The 17,224-nt window shown below is 43.3% G+C and overlaps 1 protein-coding gene across 1 annotated transcript in view; it reads left to right on the top strand.

Annotated features, from left to right (window-relative positions):
• TNFRSF21 (TNF receptor superfamily member 21) overlaps positions 1–17,224 on the top strand; it is a 63,284-nt gene that overhangs the window by 6,169 nt on the left and 39,891 nt on the right. The window contains exons 2-3 of the mRNA XM_004424045.3: positions 14,116–14,767; positions 16,257–16,751. Coding sequence (XP_004424102.1) covers positions 14,116–14,767; positions 16,257–16,751 — 1,147 coding nt within the window. The remainder of the gene's footprint in view (positions 1–14,115; positions 14,768–16,256; positions 16,752–17,224) is intronic.

Below are 17,224 nucleotides of genomic sequence, written 5' to 3'. Positions count from 1 at the left end.
GCTCTTCTGCCCCAGCACTGCTTGGTGGCTCAGTTGCTTGGAGCCATTTGCAGATCTCTTTTGGGTGAAGGAACGTGAGTTTAATGGAGTTAGGAGAGAAGAGGGGAATGAATCCATGAGTCCTGTAATCAAATGAGAGCAGCCGGGGATTCAAGAGGGCTTTGGTGCTGAGAGCCCAGAGGGGAGGAATATTAATGGCTGTTAATATTAATCATTGATATTGATATTTCTAGTTCCTATTATGTTGAGTACTTACCATTGACATTGTGTTGAATACCTTGTACAAATGATCTCAGTAAATCTTACAAGTCCATGAGGCAGTAGCATTAGTCCCATTGTGCAGAAAAGGCTTAAGAGAGGTTACGGTCAAGCAATTGAAAACTGCTAGATAGAGGATTCAAATCTAGGTCGGTGTGTCTTTGTACACACTGCTCTTAGTGCCAAGTTGTGGGTAGGGGATGAGTAACTTTAATTTACTGGAGTTTTGTTTTCTGTTAAGGGAACGATTTTACCCGAGAGCTAAACGTTCTTTTTCCATCTGATGAACACTTCTGCTCCATGATGGCACTTGGAAGTTTAGCCAAAATGGCTGATTATATAGTAGGAGCAACCTGTGTGTGTGTGTGTGGATTGAAAGGGGAGGGCATGGAGTCATTGGCAAGCATTTTCCCATGGCATGACTCTGACGGGCAATGCTGCCGTGGTTAAGATGGAAAGATCCTCTTGCAAATTGAAATGTTATAAATAGGGAATGGGCGCTTTGCTTTCCTGCTACTCGGGTCATTTTGAAAAATATTTGCTTAGTGATTAACAGTGTAACATGGGTTCTGCTTAGCGATGTAGTTTCAGCTCAACTTATCCTGAGAACTTGAGGACTGTTTAGGGTTTTCTTTGCTGCCAGCCTGATTATTTCTATAGGATGAGTGCATGGGTTTGCATCATCTGTCATTAGTATTTCCTTTGTTAACTTTTCATTTCAGGTCTTTTTGAAACTGGTTTAACTCCATGATGTGCATGGTCCCATTGATGATGTGTTTGTGTGTGGTTTATTACACTCTCTGTAGCAGTCTCCTAAGCAAGCTTTTAAACATCTCTCTTCAGGGGCCAGCCCGGTGGCATAGCAGTTAAGTGCGTGCACTCTGCTGCGGCAGCCCGGGGTTCGGATCCTGGGCGCACAGTGACGCACCACTTGTCAAGCCATACTGTGGCGGTGTCCCATATAAAGTAGAGGAAGATGGACATGGATGTTAGCTGAGGGCCAGTCTTCCTCAGCAAAAAGAGGAGGATTGGCGACAGGTGTTAGCTCAGGGCTAATCTTCCTCACCAAAAAAAAAAATCTCTCTTCATAGATTATAGATACTGACTAGACTAAAGAAAGGCAAAGAGTGAGAGGAAATTTAGTCACTGGTTCTGGGAAAGAGGGTGGAATTCTAGTCTCCCAAAGAACCTTTGTGACAAGACCATTGTCTGATTTCATCCTTGGTATGGCCAGGTTAGTTTAATCAGGATTACGAGAGGCGGGAGGGTTGGGAAAGGGGAAAAAGATTCAACGGCAAAGCTGACAGATTCCCAGAATAATTTAACTGGTTTTTATTCACTCCTTGCTCTTCCTTTACTTCTAGAAGTTCATGGCTCCCTGGGTTTAAATCTTGTGTACCTGGTCCAGGAAAAATACCAAATTGGACAAGGTTTGGGTGTGTGTCTTTCATTTGGAATGCTCAGGGGCCCATGTTATTTCATTTCAGCTTCTTAAAGACAACAGACAACGTGTTATTCATCTTTGTGTTCTGGCTCAATGCCATGACACATAGTAGTTAAGCAATAAATGATTGTTGAATGAATTCCAGAAGGATCTTGTTCTAAACTAACTGTTCATTCATTCTAGACAAGTAAGAAAATAGTTGGAGCTTACACTACATCTCAGTACTTTGAGCTACAACGGAAGGGTATTTGCATTATTAACAAAAAACATTTTAAACTTAAGTTGGCAGACTACAAGAACCTAGTAGGAATGGAATTCTCTTTGTGTGTCTTCCCAATTCATTTTTATTCTTTGACAGTATACAAATATTTATGTATAGTTAAAACTAATGTGTACATACTTGCTTGTGTCCTGCTTTTCTTGTGTAGCTATTTTGTATTATCTTACAGATATATTTTACATTCATTTAATGCATATTTATGGTACATCTATTAAATGTTAGGTGTTGCTAGACTCTGGGTGTTTGATAGTAAAAGGCTATTCATGGCCCCTTCCTCATGGAGTTCATAGATTATCAGGGAAGACAGAAGGGGTGATGTTTAAGAAGGACGGGGCTTCTTAAAGAGCAGAAGTAGGAGTATGCCAGTAAGAGGGAACAGCATGTGGAATGGCCTACAGATAGAAGAGAGCCTACATGTTCAGAGAATGGAAAGAAGACCCTTATGGTTGGTGCTCAGGTTGGTGTGGTTGGGCAGAGGGAGGATGGGTTGAGGCTGAAGAGGTGGGCAGGGCCTAAATCACATAAGACCTTTTAAAGTGTAAACATGTCAGCATATCACTTGGGAGTCCCGAGGCAAGCAGGGTTATAATATGGCTTGAATTAGATTTTTTTACAGATTGGTCTGGCAGCTCTGTGGAGAACGGATTAGAGAAGGGAAGCGTAGAAACAGGAGGCCAGTTGCAATCTTCTTGAAGTTCAGGGGAGAGGTAATGGTTCTGGGGTGGTGGCAGTGAAGAATGGGGATTACTAGATAGATTTGAGAGATTTTGGAGAGAGTTTACTGGTGCTGAGATATGAGGGGGCAAGTGAGGTTGAAGGAAAGTGGTCATTAGGGCTGACTCCCTGATTCCTAAGTTGAATAGTCTGTAGTGGTCTGATTTCCTTGAAGGGGAAGGCTGAGGGAGGAGTGGGGGGGGTTGGGGAACCCAAAGTTTGGATGTGTACTAGCAAGTTTGAGAGGTCCGTGATTCATGTCAGTTCAAGCCTTCATGCCTTTTTTTTTTTTTTGAGGAAGATTGGCCCTGAGCCAACGTCTGTTGCCAATCTGCCTCTTTTTGCTGAGAAAGATTGGCCCTGAGCTAACATTCGTGCCCGTCCTCCTCTATTTTTTGTCTGTGGGATGCTGCCAGAGCATGGCTTGATGAGCAGTGCGTAGGTCCTTGCCCGGATTCGAACCTGTGAACCACGGGGTTCCAAAGCTGAACGCGTGAACTTAACTGCTACGCCACCAGGCTGGCCCCCATGCCTGCCATTTTTAATGGCCACCCCTCCTCTGGTTGGCAGTGTGTTGGGCCATCCTACTGTTGCTGGATGCTTGGGTTGTTGTCATGGTTCTCCCACTGCCAGCAGCGCTAATGAAATTCTCTCTGTACAAACCAATTGCTCTTTGTCCTTTTGGGTTGTTCCCAAAAGTGAGGTGTATTCCCCAAAGTGGAATTGCTGGGTCACAGGAAACGAATGAAGGGTTTTATGGCTCTTGCTGCATATTGCCAGATTGTCTTTAGAAAGACTGAATTAATTTAGAGCGCCACCAGCAACCTATAAATGTGCCTTCTACCCCATAAGCCTGCCAACATTGGAGTCTATCATCTTAGTTTATTTATGCTGCTTTAATATAGATATGTAAGGCCCCTTGGTTGTGCAAATTTGCATTTCAGTAGTTGCTAGAGATGTCATAAATTTATCCATAGGATGATTACCCTTGTAGTTACTCATGTCGTCCTCTGTCTCAACTATGGAGTGGAATTTGTGTAAACCTCATTTGCATTAATTCTTCATATATTCTTGTTTTAAGCTTTTATTAGCCATGTATATGGCATATATCTTTACATTCTACTTTTAATATTATATTTAATAACAAATTTAAGTTAATATTCTTAAACCTATTTTTTGTGTGTGTCTGAGAATATCTTCCTTTTTGTTGATTTTAATAGTCAGAAATTGATCTCTTTACAGATGGGCTAAATAAACTATTCTGATTACTTTGAATCTTATATTTGATCTTTTTAATGTTGGGTTTGTTGGCTTTTCTGGACTTCAGCGTCATGTTGGTGGTGAGAACTATATCAGTGTGATCTGCAGGATGTTCACACACGTTGCGTGAGTAAAGGATTGTATGGCCAAATAAGTTTGGGAAGTGCTGGGTTCAGTCAGCTAAGTCCCTGTTTTCTACAGGGTCTCCAGGAACCATCAAAAGGCTAATATTAGTTGTGCCTCTCCAAGAGAGGGCTGCAATCAGGGGCGTTTCCTAAACTTTTCGACCAGGGCTTGGTAAACTGTATCTGTAAAGAGCTACATAGTAAGTATTTTTGGCTGTGTGGGCCTTGTGGTCTCTGTGCAAACTACTCAACTCTGCCTTTGTACTTGGAAAGCAGCCCTCGGCAAAACCTAAAAGAAAGGGCATGGCCGTGTTCCAATAAAACTTGATTTGTGGGCCCTGAAATGTGAATTTCAAATAATTTTCATGTGTCACCAAAATATTGTTCTTCTTTTGATTTTTTCCCAACTACTTAAAATGTAAAAACCATTCTTAGCTTGTGGGCTATGAAAAAGCAGGCAACTGGCTGGAGTTTGTTCACCTGTGTTTTAGACCCTAGAATCCGTAACATGTTGCGGGACTAGATCAGGGAAATTCACTTTGGAAAACCCTGACTTAAATTCTGCCGCATTTGTCTGAAGTGTACTTATTAATAGTAAATCCTTTCTCCTCTCTTGTGTTTTCTCATTTGCTATATGCTAAGTTTATATTTTAAATCTGTTTTAAGTGCCAGTTGGCCCTTGTGTGTCCTTTAACTCATTGCTGTGCAGGCTGTTTTTGTTTTGTAGAATGCTCCAAGTCTCATAGGGTAGGTTTTAGGATTACAGCTTTTTAAAATCTGGAGTCTTGGATACTGCAAAGGGTTCCTGGACCCCATTCCAGCATGTGTGTGGAGGCTTCCCCACACCAATGAGCAGTTCTCGGTTGCCAGTGGGGTGTCTGAGGATTCAGCTCATTCTGACACCATCTACCTGGACATAGAATCAGATTCCACAGGTAAAGGACTCAGTCCTGTCAGACCACCCTTCTCAGGTTCAATTAATTTGCTAGAACAGGTCACAGAACTCAAGAAAAGTCCGTTTACTCACTAGATTACCAATTTATTACAAAGGATATTAGAAGATACGAATCGACAGCCAGATGAAGAGATGACATAGGGCGAGGTCCAGAACAAGGGAGCTCTGTCCTCCTGGAGCCTGGAGGCTGGCACAGTGGCGCGTGGAAGTGTTCTGGTTCCCTAGTATGGAAGCTCTCCGACAAAGCGGCGACCCTCGAGCTGTCCTTTTGGGTGGTTATGGAGGCTTCATCATGTAGTTATGATTGGCTAAGTCATTGGCCATTGGCAGTTGATTCAACCTCAAACTCGCCCTCCTATCCCCTCCCTTGCCTCCCTTCCCCTGTCTGGAAATTAGGGGCTGGGACTGAAAGTTCCAATCCTCTGATCTCGGGGCTGGTTCTCCTCGCAACCAGCCACCACCCTTGGGGTGGGGTCCGAAAGTCACCTTCAGTCACCTTTGTGGCCCTGAAGCATTTTCAGGAACTGAGGACAAGAGTCATTCAAATATTGTAACCAAAGATGCTCCCCTTGTTCTTATCCCTCAGGAAATTCCAAAGTTTTGGGACCTGTGAGCCAGGAACTGTGGATAAAGACCAGATATATCTGAGAAATCTATTTCAGTCATCTGAATGACCAGCTATGTATTTCTTATGAATCACAATGCTGCAGATACATTTCTCAGGGATTGGATATTTGCATTTTAATTGGGGTGTTTTAAAAGATTGTCTAATCCCATGGGAATGAAGCTAAAATATAGTAAAATCATAAGTAGAAGGAGTGATAATTAAACTAAGTGACATTTATGGAGCACTTAGTTGTGTCACACATGTTCTACCTGCTTTATCTGTATTAACAATTAATTCTGAAAGCAATCTTAGGAGAGTAGCTATTGCTATTATCTCCATTACACTAATGAGGAAATGGAGACACAGGTTGAGCCACTTGCCAAGATCGCTTAGCTGGGACCTGGTAGAGCTGGGCCTGCTCAGCACGCTGGAGGCTAAAATGGGTTTTGTTTATACTTTCATGCTGGAGTTGCTGCACCGCCTGGTGCTGTTAGTCTGCCTTGGTTTATATAAGGATTCTATAAATTCTTAGTGAGCACAGAAGAGTACGCCCCCGGAACCTTTACCACTGTCTGGTTTATAACATGGCTTCTCCATGTAGGTGGGGGTCTTAGCCTGTAGAAGTAGTCATTGAAGCGGACGGAAGGAGTTGAAGTTCCGTGGTCCAGGGATTGCATGCTGGGTATACACAGGCTTCTGCATTGCAGGCTCCAGGAAGACAGCATCTGGGTTAGGTCTTGTCTGTTGTTTTCCTTTTCCCAGTGTCCCCTGAGCTTGCCTCCTTCCAGTCCTATAGTCAGCACATTCTAGCCTTGGCCGTGCCGTATTCAGCAGTGTTAACGACAGTCCCTGCTTTTGACCTAGCAACAGAAGACTTTTTTAAATCTGAGAGGAGAGGAGGAAATGCGAGAGCTGACCAAATTTATGTAACTGGGAACGGTTCTGTCCGTGCTTTGTGGAAGTTTTATCCTTGGAGCTTTCCTCTTCATACAGTCTTGTTCTCCCTTCAAATCTAGAGAATTCCCAGTAGTCAGTGTCTTGCTATTATGAATATAATGTGATGCTCAAAATAAAATGGTCAGAAATTCGGGGGGTAGATTGCCTGGCTTTTGCCTTTTGATCATCTTAACAGATTTTTATAGTTACCTTCTCAGGAATAACTTGCTTGCCTTATCTTTATGTAATATCCACAGCAACTGAGATTCCTCTTAAAATATTAGTTTTATGCAGCATTAAAAAATTTCTGTAGTAAATTCACAAGTAGTCTTCCTACTTGTCCATTATGAATGGACAAAAGTTTACCACTGCCTTGAGTTTGCTCATTTCCATTAAAAATTATTGGAATTTGATAAAGAACAAGAATGACATACATAGATAAACTCCTCTTGTAAACTGCAAGGAATTTTTTCCCATTTGTTTGAAGGGTGAGGTCATGGGATAAGAATTGTTGAGGTAAATAGGCCTTAATGCTCTGACACATATTAGCACATCTGGATGATTCTGGTCTTTAGTTAGGTCTGTCTCTACCCTGGAGTAGAAGTGACAACAGGGCAGGTGTGATGTGGGTCACCACAGTGAGTGCGGGGAACCTGGAAGCCTTTATACCTCGTCGTTTTAGACCTGCCGCTTCCCTCCTTTGAAATTTGTTTTGTCCTGAGTGTTACCTTTAATCACTCAGTAAGTGTGTATAGCATTTTCATATCCTGTTTGTACACTGATATTTACCTCATTCATCCATTATTGTTGGTGAAAGAAGTGTCCTGGAGAAGTGAAATTTTCCAAATAACTAAAGTTTAAATAATCTTATTATACTGCTTATAATTCTAAGCACCGTTAGTATGTAATCTTTTTTATAAAATGAGGGGGGATGTTTTAAATTCATAATGATATTTGTTTGTCATCTTAAGCACCGTGCTGAGCATAATTCTCCTAAGCCAGTTATGGTTCTATAACTACAGCGTGGTGTCCTTAGGGTCTTTGGAGGGGAAAGGAGCTCTTTTCCGATAGGCTGAAGGCTGCCAGACTGCTTTCTCTCTTGAATTATTGTGGCTAGTTGTGGAGGCTTTTTGGTTTTCTCACACTTGGTTTAATACCTGTGCTCGTCTCCAGCAACCTCCTCTACCACCACACTTTAATTTCCTGCTTCTAATTATTTACGGTCTGCAAATCCATTCATTCCGTCAGTCAACCAACACTTGTCAGGTATACCCTGAATCACGTCCTGTCGTTGAGGGCTTGGAGAGCATCTGGAGGGAAAATCAACCCTATTCTTGTCCTCCCAGAGCTTGGGGTCCCGAGGGGAAGACACACGAAATAGATTTACGTGCAACCACAAAATTATGGTAGTCCTATAGGAAAAAAAGGAAGAATGTGAAACCTGTTTTAAGTTGGGGAGGGGAGGGCAGGGATGGCATCTCAGAGAAGGTACCATCTCTGGTAAAGATTTTGCATTTCATCCTAAGTCATGAGGGAAACCACTGAGAGTTTTAAGCAAGGGATGGAAGGATCAGATTTGGTGTGCGAGTTGGAGCCAGTGTCAAGAAAGGAAGCCAAGAACTCAGTACTCCTTGCTAGACTCTCCAAGGAGGGCTGAGGGTTCCTGTGAGTGAGCTCCTGCTCCCTGCATTTTTTGACATTTCTTTTGACTACTCAACTCAGGTACTGGCAGCCTTTTTTTCTGAATTGGCCAGATAGTAAATATTTTAAGCTTGCGGGCCATATGGTCTCTTTTGCAACTATCCAACTCTGCCATTGTAGCATGAATGCAGCCATAGGAAATACCTAATGCGTGTCTGGGTTCCAGTAAAACTTACTTATAGGCACAAGTGGCATGTGGGATTTAGTTTGCTCACCCCGGCCCAAAGGATGCTCTGTTTATGACTTCCATGATCTTCATTATTGAGGTGGTTGAGCAAGGGAGGAAATGTGCTACATGGTTGTCACTGGCCTTGAGCCGCTTATGATCATTATAGGAAGATAAACATATACGCTTAGGAGATCATCAACAAACATTACAAGACAATATGTAATTAGGTACCAAAATGAACAGAAACAGGAAATGTGATGAAGAGTGTGCTCATCTACTTGGAATCTGGGTGTCTAGGAATAGTCGTAAAGCCTCCATGGAGAAGGTGAAATTTGACAGTCACAGACAGCTTGAAGGTTAGAGTTGAATACAACCTAGTCCAACCTGCTAATTTTACAAGCGAATAAAACAGAGTCCAGCTGGTCTTAAGGCAGAGCCTGGACAAGAATACAAGCCTCCTGTTCTCTAAATTTTTCCCTAGTATTCTTTCTACTTCAAATCTGATCCTTCTGCAGACTGAAAAATGTCTAGTAGATTCATATTATTAGCGAGGAGGAAAAGTGAGAGGTTCTAAGTTACGGGTTGTATGGAGATTTGTCCTTGAAGAAAGTGGTTCTCAAGACTGGGAGCAGCATGGCATGGTTGTAGCTGTCATTTGGGATGAGAAGGAAAGAAAAGAGAAACTGGGGCTTGGAGCGGGAAGGGAAGGAGGGGAATACAGAAGATAGAAAAATTCATGCATACGCCAACATATGGACAAGGAGGCAGTCTACATGTCCTCAGTAGGAAGAATCTCTAGATTCAGGCGTATCCATACTGTTGAAGAGAACTTGACCATTACAAAGAATGAAGTGTCTATATATTCCAACATGGAAAGATTTCAGTCATGTAGTATTAGAAAATGAACAAGAGCAAATCACAGGACAGTATGTGGGGCCTGTCTCCTTGAGACGTGTAAAACAAAACCCACATTAACTGAAACAGCCAACTTAAAATGTGTATGTGTGGATTATGTGTAAATCTCAGAGAATGGTCTATAGCAAAACTAATAGTGGGTTTCTCTGGGGATGTGTGGATTTGAGCAGAGACTTAAACATTTTACTCTATTTCATGATTATTAGAATTATTATAAGAATGTTTATCTTTGTTATAAAAATAGTAATTAAAAAAGAACAATGTTAAAACAATAAAAAGTGCCAGGTTGGGTAAGAGGCAGAGGAAGGGGCTCTGACAGTAGAACTGGGCTTGTCTCCAGAGTGTTTCTCAGAATCAGAGAAGATTAGAGTTAGAAGGGTCTTGCCTTAGGCTCAGGGGGTCCAAGACTTAGTTGGGCATCAGAATCACTTGGAAAGCTTAGAAACAAACAGAACAAATTCCAGGCCCCATTGCAGATCCGTATGATCTCAGGTAATGGGACTGGGGATGTGAATTTTTTTAAAAAGCTTCTCAGGTCATTTTGATGCTGCGTTTGAGGCCTGAGGCTTTGGTGAACCTCTGATTTGTTTTCTCCACCTCTATACAAAGGAGAAAATTAAAGGTCTTGATCAGGTAGAACCCAGCCTCGGGTTCTCTGGTGCCCGCTCTCGCACTTTTCAATGACCGTGTCTCCTCATTCAGGTGTTTTTCCTAACGTTAGCTTTATGTATCAATGCAACTTGTTTTTGCATTTTTTTTTTTTTTTTTGTGAGGAGATCAGCCCTGTGCTAGCATCTGCCAATCCTCCTCTTTTTTTGCTGAGGAATACTGGCCCTGGGCTAACATCTGTGCCCATCTTCCTCCACTTTATATGGGACGCCGCTGCAGCATGGCTTGCCAAGCAGTGCATCGGTGTGCGCCCGGGATCCGAACCGGCGAACCCCGGGCCGCCACAGTGGAGCGCGAGCACTTAACCGCTTACGCCACCTGGCCGGCCCCTGTTTTTGCATTTTATAGGAAACATTCTTAAATACTGTTTTTGTATTTGATCCCCTCCTCCCCACTACGCATCACTTCACCCCTAGTATCGTCTTTGGGAATGATTTTTACATCGTTTAAATTTTCTTAGAGACCAGAGTGCTACCACTAGGTGAGTCTTCAGTTGACTAAAAGGAAAATAACTTTTCTCAGGTGTCACCTGTGTCTCTGGTGTGAGAAAGGGACGTTGCCATCTCTTCCTCTCAGCAGGGTTTCAGTGAGGATGAGAGCCCGGGGAGCAGTTCCTCAGGCTTTGTAGCTCAGATAGGATTAGCTATTAACTTTGGAATTGGAAGAGCTTTTAGAGGTCCCCCTAGCACAATGATTTTCAAACTTGTTTTAGGAGTAAACCTTCCTTCAAATGAATTCTTACCTGGAAGCCTCCTTGGCAAATTGGTAAATCAGAGCTGCTGTGTTTGAGGCAGAAATGGGGAGCTTGGAGCCCTACTTCCAGTCCCTGCCCGTGGACCCTCAGATGCACCCTCCTGGGGCCAGGGGCAGCCCTGAGAACTGTTCCATCATGTGCTTTCTTGAGTCCAATATGAAAACTGTTGACTTCTTCCTCTTCTTCCATTGGTCCTCATTCACCAAATCCAGCTGATCTGACCTCTCAAATCTGTTGCCTTCTCTTTCCATGGACACCACCCTAGTCCAAGTCACCCAACTTCCACCTTGGCTTTCACCTTCTAAGTGGGTTTTCTCATCGGCTCTCCCCCGATGCCACTTTCACGTTCCACTCTGCAGCCAGATAACTTGTTTATTCACAAATGTGGATTACATGCCTCTTTCCCCCCATCGTCCCCTATAAACATATAATGACTTCTCATTGCATTTTGGATTAGGATCAAAATGTGGAGCCTCTCCCAATTTAACTATGGCCACTGTGTGGCATCTTGAAGTTGAGGCATGTACATTTTTTAGTGCCTGAGGTGAGCTTCTTTCTGCTTCAGACCTTTGCTCTGGGGCTCCGTCTGCCTAATCCCGCCCCCCACCCCCCGCCGCCCAGAGTTAAGTTCTGCTTCTCCATCCTTCAGAACTACTCCAAACATTTCTCTAACATCCCTGAGCTAGGAAGCACCCGTGAAACCCCCTCTCACAGGGCTCTGTATTTCTCCTTCTCAGAAATAATCTCAATTCTAATTAAGTAATTACTGATGTAATTAGTTGTTTTTGTCTGTCCTGCTTTAGAAGGTAAACTCCATAAGGACTGGAATAGAATTCTCAAGGTTCTGTCCTCAGCCTGTGGCCTGGTGCCTTGTACACACATAGTAGTTCTTCAATAAATATTTGTCCAATGAATTAATAGTGTCTAGTTTTTGCATAAATCTCATGTCTAGTGTTCAGCCCAGGTGAAACTGCTGAGGCCGCATTGTTTGTCAGCTCGATTTGTAGGAGCTGGAATTGCCTCCTCTAGTGTGAGGTAATTTAAAGGTCCATTTTTAGAGCCACATTGTCTAAAGTGGGTTACCTACAATGATGTGGTTTAAAGAGCCCTGAGCTTTGCTTTAATTAGAAACTTGATCAGTTATTCTAAAGGAACAAAGAACTGAAAAATCCACTTATTGAGTGGGGAAGTGTGTGAGTGTAATGTGTACTGCTATAGGGACCTCTGGTAATTGAGTAATGGGGGACAAATGCAGAGCCTAGCAGCATCCCTGGCGTTAGATTTAGAAGTGTGTACCCTGGGGAGATATATAAAACTGTAGGAAGCTGAGCCCTAACCCCATGTCTAGACACACACACAGTGAATTTGTGACCCCCTGTGCTCATTCCGCAGCACCCTCCCCCCACCCCCCGGTGTGCGTCTGGCTGACCACCCAGCCTTCCTGCACAGGTACGGGGCCAGACGCAAATCCCACAGAGCAACAGAGAGATGTTCGTCTCCAACACCTCTCTCTGGCCAGATCACCCGTTCTGTTCTCTGCTTTCATTTAATTTGTGCAAGTGTGATAACCTGCCATTTTGGTTATTTATATATCTTTCAAACTTCTAGAACACTGCAGCTATCTAAAAGTGCTTTTGCACTTACAACCTAGATACACAGGAACTCAGAGAAGCACAGAGCAGAGCCACTTTTGCAACCTCTTGGGTCGAGTCCTTAGCATGGGGGGAATTGGAACAAGATTTGTCCTCATGTATTGCCAAATGGCACTTGGGCTCCACAAGACAGTGATGGACTTTCTTCCCTCAATCTAAAGCACCTGCCATGCTGAGAAGAGGGTGGCTGGGCCTGGCTTTGCAAATAGAAGGGACAAGAAAAGGAAAGAAAGCCAGAAGTGAAAAGGGAAGATGTTACAGAATTTGTCATTATCAACCAGGAGATTCCTTTTCTTCAGAATCCAAGATAAGTTAAGCTTCTTACCAAGAAATCATTTTTTTGGTCTCAGATTAAAGAAAAAATATTCGCATAAACTGAAAATTTGTTTCCAGTACTGTCATTTAATTGGAGGCAGCTCTGGGATAGGGTAAGGGATCTCAAGGGAGATACTTTGGGTTCAAATAGTTAAATTATGAGGTGGAGGGGAATTGAATCTTGGGTTAAGTTTCAAGGTGTAAGAAGACAGGAACTCTGATCACTTTTTAAAAATTCTTGCTTTCTTCTCTCAGTTACCAGCACAGCAACAAAGTTAGAAGGAATTTGCTCTAATGGGTAGCTGGTAGTTTGAGACAGCCATTATTTTCTTGACACATAACTTTTTCCACTTCGTAGAGAATAGTGAAAACTTTCTTGTTGGAACCTCTCAATCTTCATTAATGCATAAAAGCTCTCTTTTAACGTTCATTCTTAACGCCCCACCCCTCACCCCCCAAGGACCTCAGGATTTAGTACCATAAATATAATTTCCTTTCCCCCAAATTTTCATTCTGGAAGCTAGTATAAAATCCTGTTTAGCTGGGTGAAGCTTCTGTTCTGTGAATTAAATTTACATGTCTATCGAGACCTTGCTGGGCACAGCTTTGTGCTTGGACTCCTAGGTGGCGTCAGGTCCATGATCCAGTGACCATGGCCTTCAGAGGCTGAACAAACAGGATGTCCATCTAAAAGCACCAACTGTTGTTTAAAGCACATTAAGAATGCCAACGGCTTGACTCTGTTTTGCAAAAATAAACAAAAACAAATAAAAAATGTTTAGCTTTGCATAGACAAAAACCTTTGAAGAAGTTGTGCCATGTCTCTCGATGAACTCCAATCGGGTAATCTGGTGCTGTGAAAGGAGCAGCCTGCACCTATGCCATCCTGCTTCTCAGTTGCTTTGTCCTGGTATCAAGAAATGGCAACTTAACATTTGAGTCATGGAAAGGAAGACAACTATTCAGCAAGTTATTTTCTTCTTGTATTAAGATTTTGACTTCTAGATAGCATTTTTAATATGAGCTACACAGTGCTTTCACGTTCATATGCTCAATTGATTTTTTTGAGAAGTGTTGCCAGCTGTATTTTACAGATGGAAAAAAAGGAAGCTGAGTCAAAGATCAGGCAACGAAACCAAATCTTTCCAGCTAGTAGGTCAGGCCCTAGGATGGAATGAGAGTCTTTGCTTCTCTCTTTCTATTGTGTTGCAGCAGTAGTGTTAAGAGGATACACTACTGCTCAGATCTTTAATAGGAGTGATGAGGTGGTGTTGGGATTGTTCCATCCTTTCTTCTCTTATGTTCCTTTATAACACCTTCTTGGTTTTTGTTCCTTCTCCCTCCCCTTTTATTTCTTTCAGCTTGGATTCCTTAGCACCACCATGGCTCAGCCAGAACAGAAGGCCCCAAATCTCATTGGCAAATACCACCACGTTGACCGTGCCACCGGCCAGGTGCTAACCTGTGACAAGTGTCCGGCAGGAACCTACGTGTCTGAGCACTGTACCAACACAAGCCTGCGTGTCTGCAGCAGTTGCCCTGTGGGGACCTTTACCAGGCATGAGAATGGCATAGAGAAATGCCATGACTGTAGTCAGCCATGCCCATGGCCAATGGTTGAGAAATTACCTTGTGCTGCCTTGACTGACCGAGAATGCACTTGCCCACCTGGCATGTTCCAGTCTAATGGTACCTGCGCCCCCCATACGGTGTGTCCTGTGGGTTGGGGTGTGCGGAAGAAAGGGACGGAGACCGAGGACGTGCGGTGTAAGCAGTGTGCTCGGGGTACCTTCTCTGATGTGCCTTCTAGTGTGATGAGATGCAAAGCATACACGGACTGTCTGAGTCAGAACCTGGTGGTCATCAAGCCGGGGACCAAGGAGGCAGACAATGTCTGTGGCACACTCCCATCCTTCTCCAGCACAACCACACCTTCCCCTGACCCAGCCATCTTTTCACGCCCTGAGCACCCGGAATCCTATGAAGTCCCTTCCTCCACTTATGTTCCCAAAGGTAACTGAACCTCATGAGTTATTTATTTGAGGATGGCTTTGAGCCCAGTGAAGTTACCAGGATTGGGCTTGTACCAAGGATATTTTCTTCATTTTGTGTATCCCAAAGTCACTCCTTAAAGAAGGAGACTGCATTTTGTGGCTAATTAAATCTAGATTCTTTGGACTTATTAGAAACATTTAGATTCAGAATAGAAATTGGGGGGATCAAATATCTGAAAACTAGATCACATCAAGCTAGAAATAAGAACTGAGATAAACAGAGATAGCGTGTGGCCTTATGTGAGTCACAGAATTTCTTCAGACCTTGGTTTCAAACTTGTCAAATAAATGAGTGATTTAGATGTTTAAGGTCCCTTCCAGATTAAAAGTTTTCCAACATGGACTCCATCCTGGGTGGACACAGGCAGAGGACAGAAAGAGGGAGAAGGGGAGAAAATACCATGACATCTGGAAGGGAGGGATGAATATTGGATCCAAGGTGGGGTAAAGAAGGGGAAGGAAAGTTAGAAGCTTCAGGAAACAAGCAAGTTTGTAATGACTTGAAATGAACAAGTAAATGAGTTTTACTTTATGCCCTTCATTTTAAACTTCAGGCAGAATATAAAATTTAGCCTTTATTTTCAAGTCCTTTTCTCTTTAATTTAATTTTGATGAGATGATAGCCAACTTGAGCTGTACTTTCTAACATACTCGTGTGTGATTTCATTTGACCTTCATGGTAACCCTGTAAGGAGGGCCTTCTCACAACCGCCATTTTGAAATGAAGAAACAGACTCAAATGACTTGTCCAGGTTTTCTCAGGGGCTGATACGGGTCAGGTCCTGTCTCTTGGGACTCAAAATCCCTGGCTCTCACACTCCTTAATGAAGACGACTTGTGGAAGCTTCTCTGAAATAAGTCCACTAAGCTGCCAGCCCAAATCTTGTTTATTAATAGCAGACGCTAAGAAAGTCTTGCCTTATTTTATTCACTGACCTGTTTCACCAAACCTTTCACCGGTCAAACTTGGATTTGAGTTTGAACTCTTTTCTTTATCTTAGTCATATTCTCAATTTTACCATTGCATCATGAAATAGTCAAAAGGTGGGAGAGGAGGAATAAAGGAATTAAAGGACCGAGGCATTAAATTTGAACTAGTTCTCTGGATAGTCAAAATAATTAAGAGTTGACAAAGCTCTGGTCATACATGTGTCTGCTCAGTATGTGAAACACAGGAGAAGCTGCTATGAAGCTCAGATGTTGGATCCCTGAGGAGGCCCTTGGTTTTGGCGTGAGGAAGTGAGTTTAGCTGTTAAGCTTAGTTTTTACCTTCTATATAAAGGTGCTGTTAGGGTCTTTATGAAAATGTGCAGTATCATTTATTCTCAAGCTCCAGAGGTCGTCTCTTCTTTATCTGGCCTACTTTGGAGATGACCAGGAAGAGGAGGGACTATATAGATCCCCAAATATAGAAAAGCTCTTCCCCGCTCCTTACTTTTTTTTTCTAGGTATGAACTCAACAGAATCCAACTCTTCTGCCTCTGTTAGACCAAAGGTACTGAGTGACATCCAGGAAGGGGCAGTCCCTAACAACACAGGCTCAGCCACAGGGGAGGAAGGTGTGAACAAGACTCTCCCAAACCTCCAGATAGTCAACCACCAGCAAGGCCCCCACCACAGACACATCCTGAAGCTGCTGCCATCCATGGAGGCCACTGGGGGCGAGAAGTCCAGCACGCCCATCAAAGGCCTCAAGAGGGGCCATCCCAGACAGAACCTACACAAGCATTTTGACATCAATGAGCATCTGCCTTGGATGATTGTGCTTTTCCTGCTGCTGGTGCTTGTGGTGATAGTGGTGTGCAGTATCCGGAAAAGCTCGAGGACTCTGAAAAAGGGGCCGCGGCAGGATCCCAGCGCCATTGTGGAAAAGGCAGGGCTGAAGAAATCCATGACCCCAACCCAGAACCGGGAGAAGTGGATCTACTACTGCAACGGCCATGGTGAGCCTTCTCTCCTTGCTTACAGCTCCTCTTGCCTCTCCTTCTCTAGTCCCTATTGTCTGAAGGAATGGGAAATGCAAAGTTTCTGGAAGCTCTTTTGTATACCAAGTGCTGTTTGAGCTCGTTGCGTTATGAGAAATGAGGTGGTCAGCATTTAATGTAATATGTTCAGACAGAATAACCGCTCTGCCCCTTTTCCTCCGGCACATTTGAAGGAGAGTGTTGTAGCCTAAGGAACCTGAGCATGACCATGACCTTGTCATCTAACAAACTAGGAGATCCAGTTCAGAGAGGGTTGGCTGTGTTGACCCAGGCTAGTTGTTTGTTTAGGACAGATGGGACTAACTTCATGTCTCCTGACTGTGGGGCTCTTGCTTGTTCCACACTGTTAGGCTGCTAAGAAAACAGAGGGGGAAAGAACAACTTGTCTTAAGTTCGCCTTTTTGAATATGAACTTTACTGTTAGATTCCTA

This window comes from Ceratotherium simum, chromosome 13 (assembly GCF_057802395.1).
Source record: "Ceratotherium simum simum isolate JZ-2026a chromosome 13, ASM5780239v1, whole genome shotgun sequence".
Lineage (NCBI taxonomy): Eukaryota > Metazoa > Chordata > Mammalia > Perissodactyla > Rhinocerotidae > Ceratotherium > Ceratotherium simum.
Note: the sequence above shows the minus strand (reverse complement) of the source record. Positions and strands in the feature narration are given on the sequence as shown.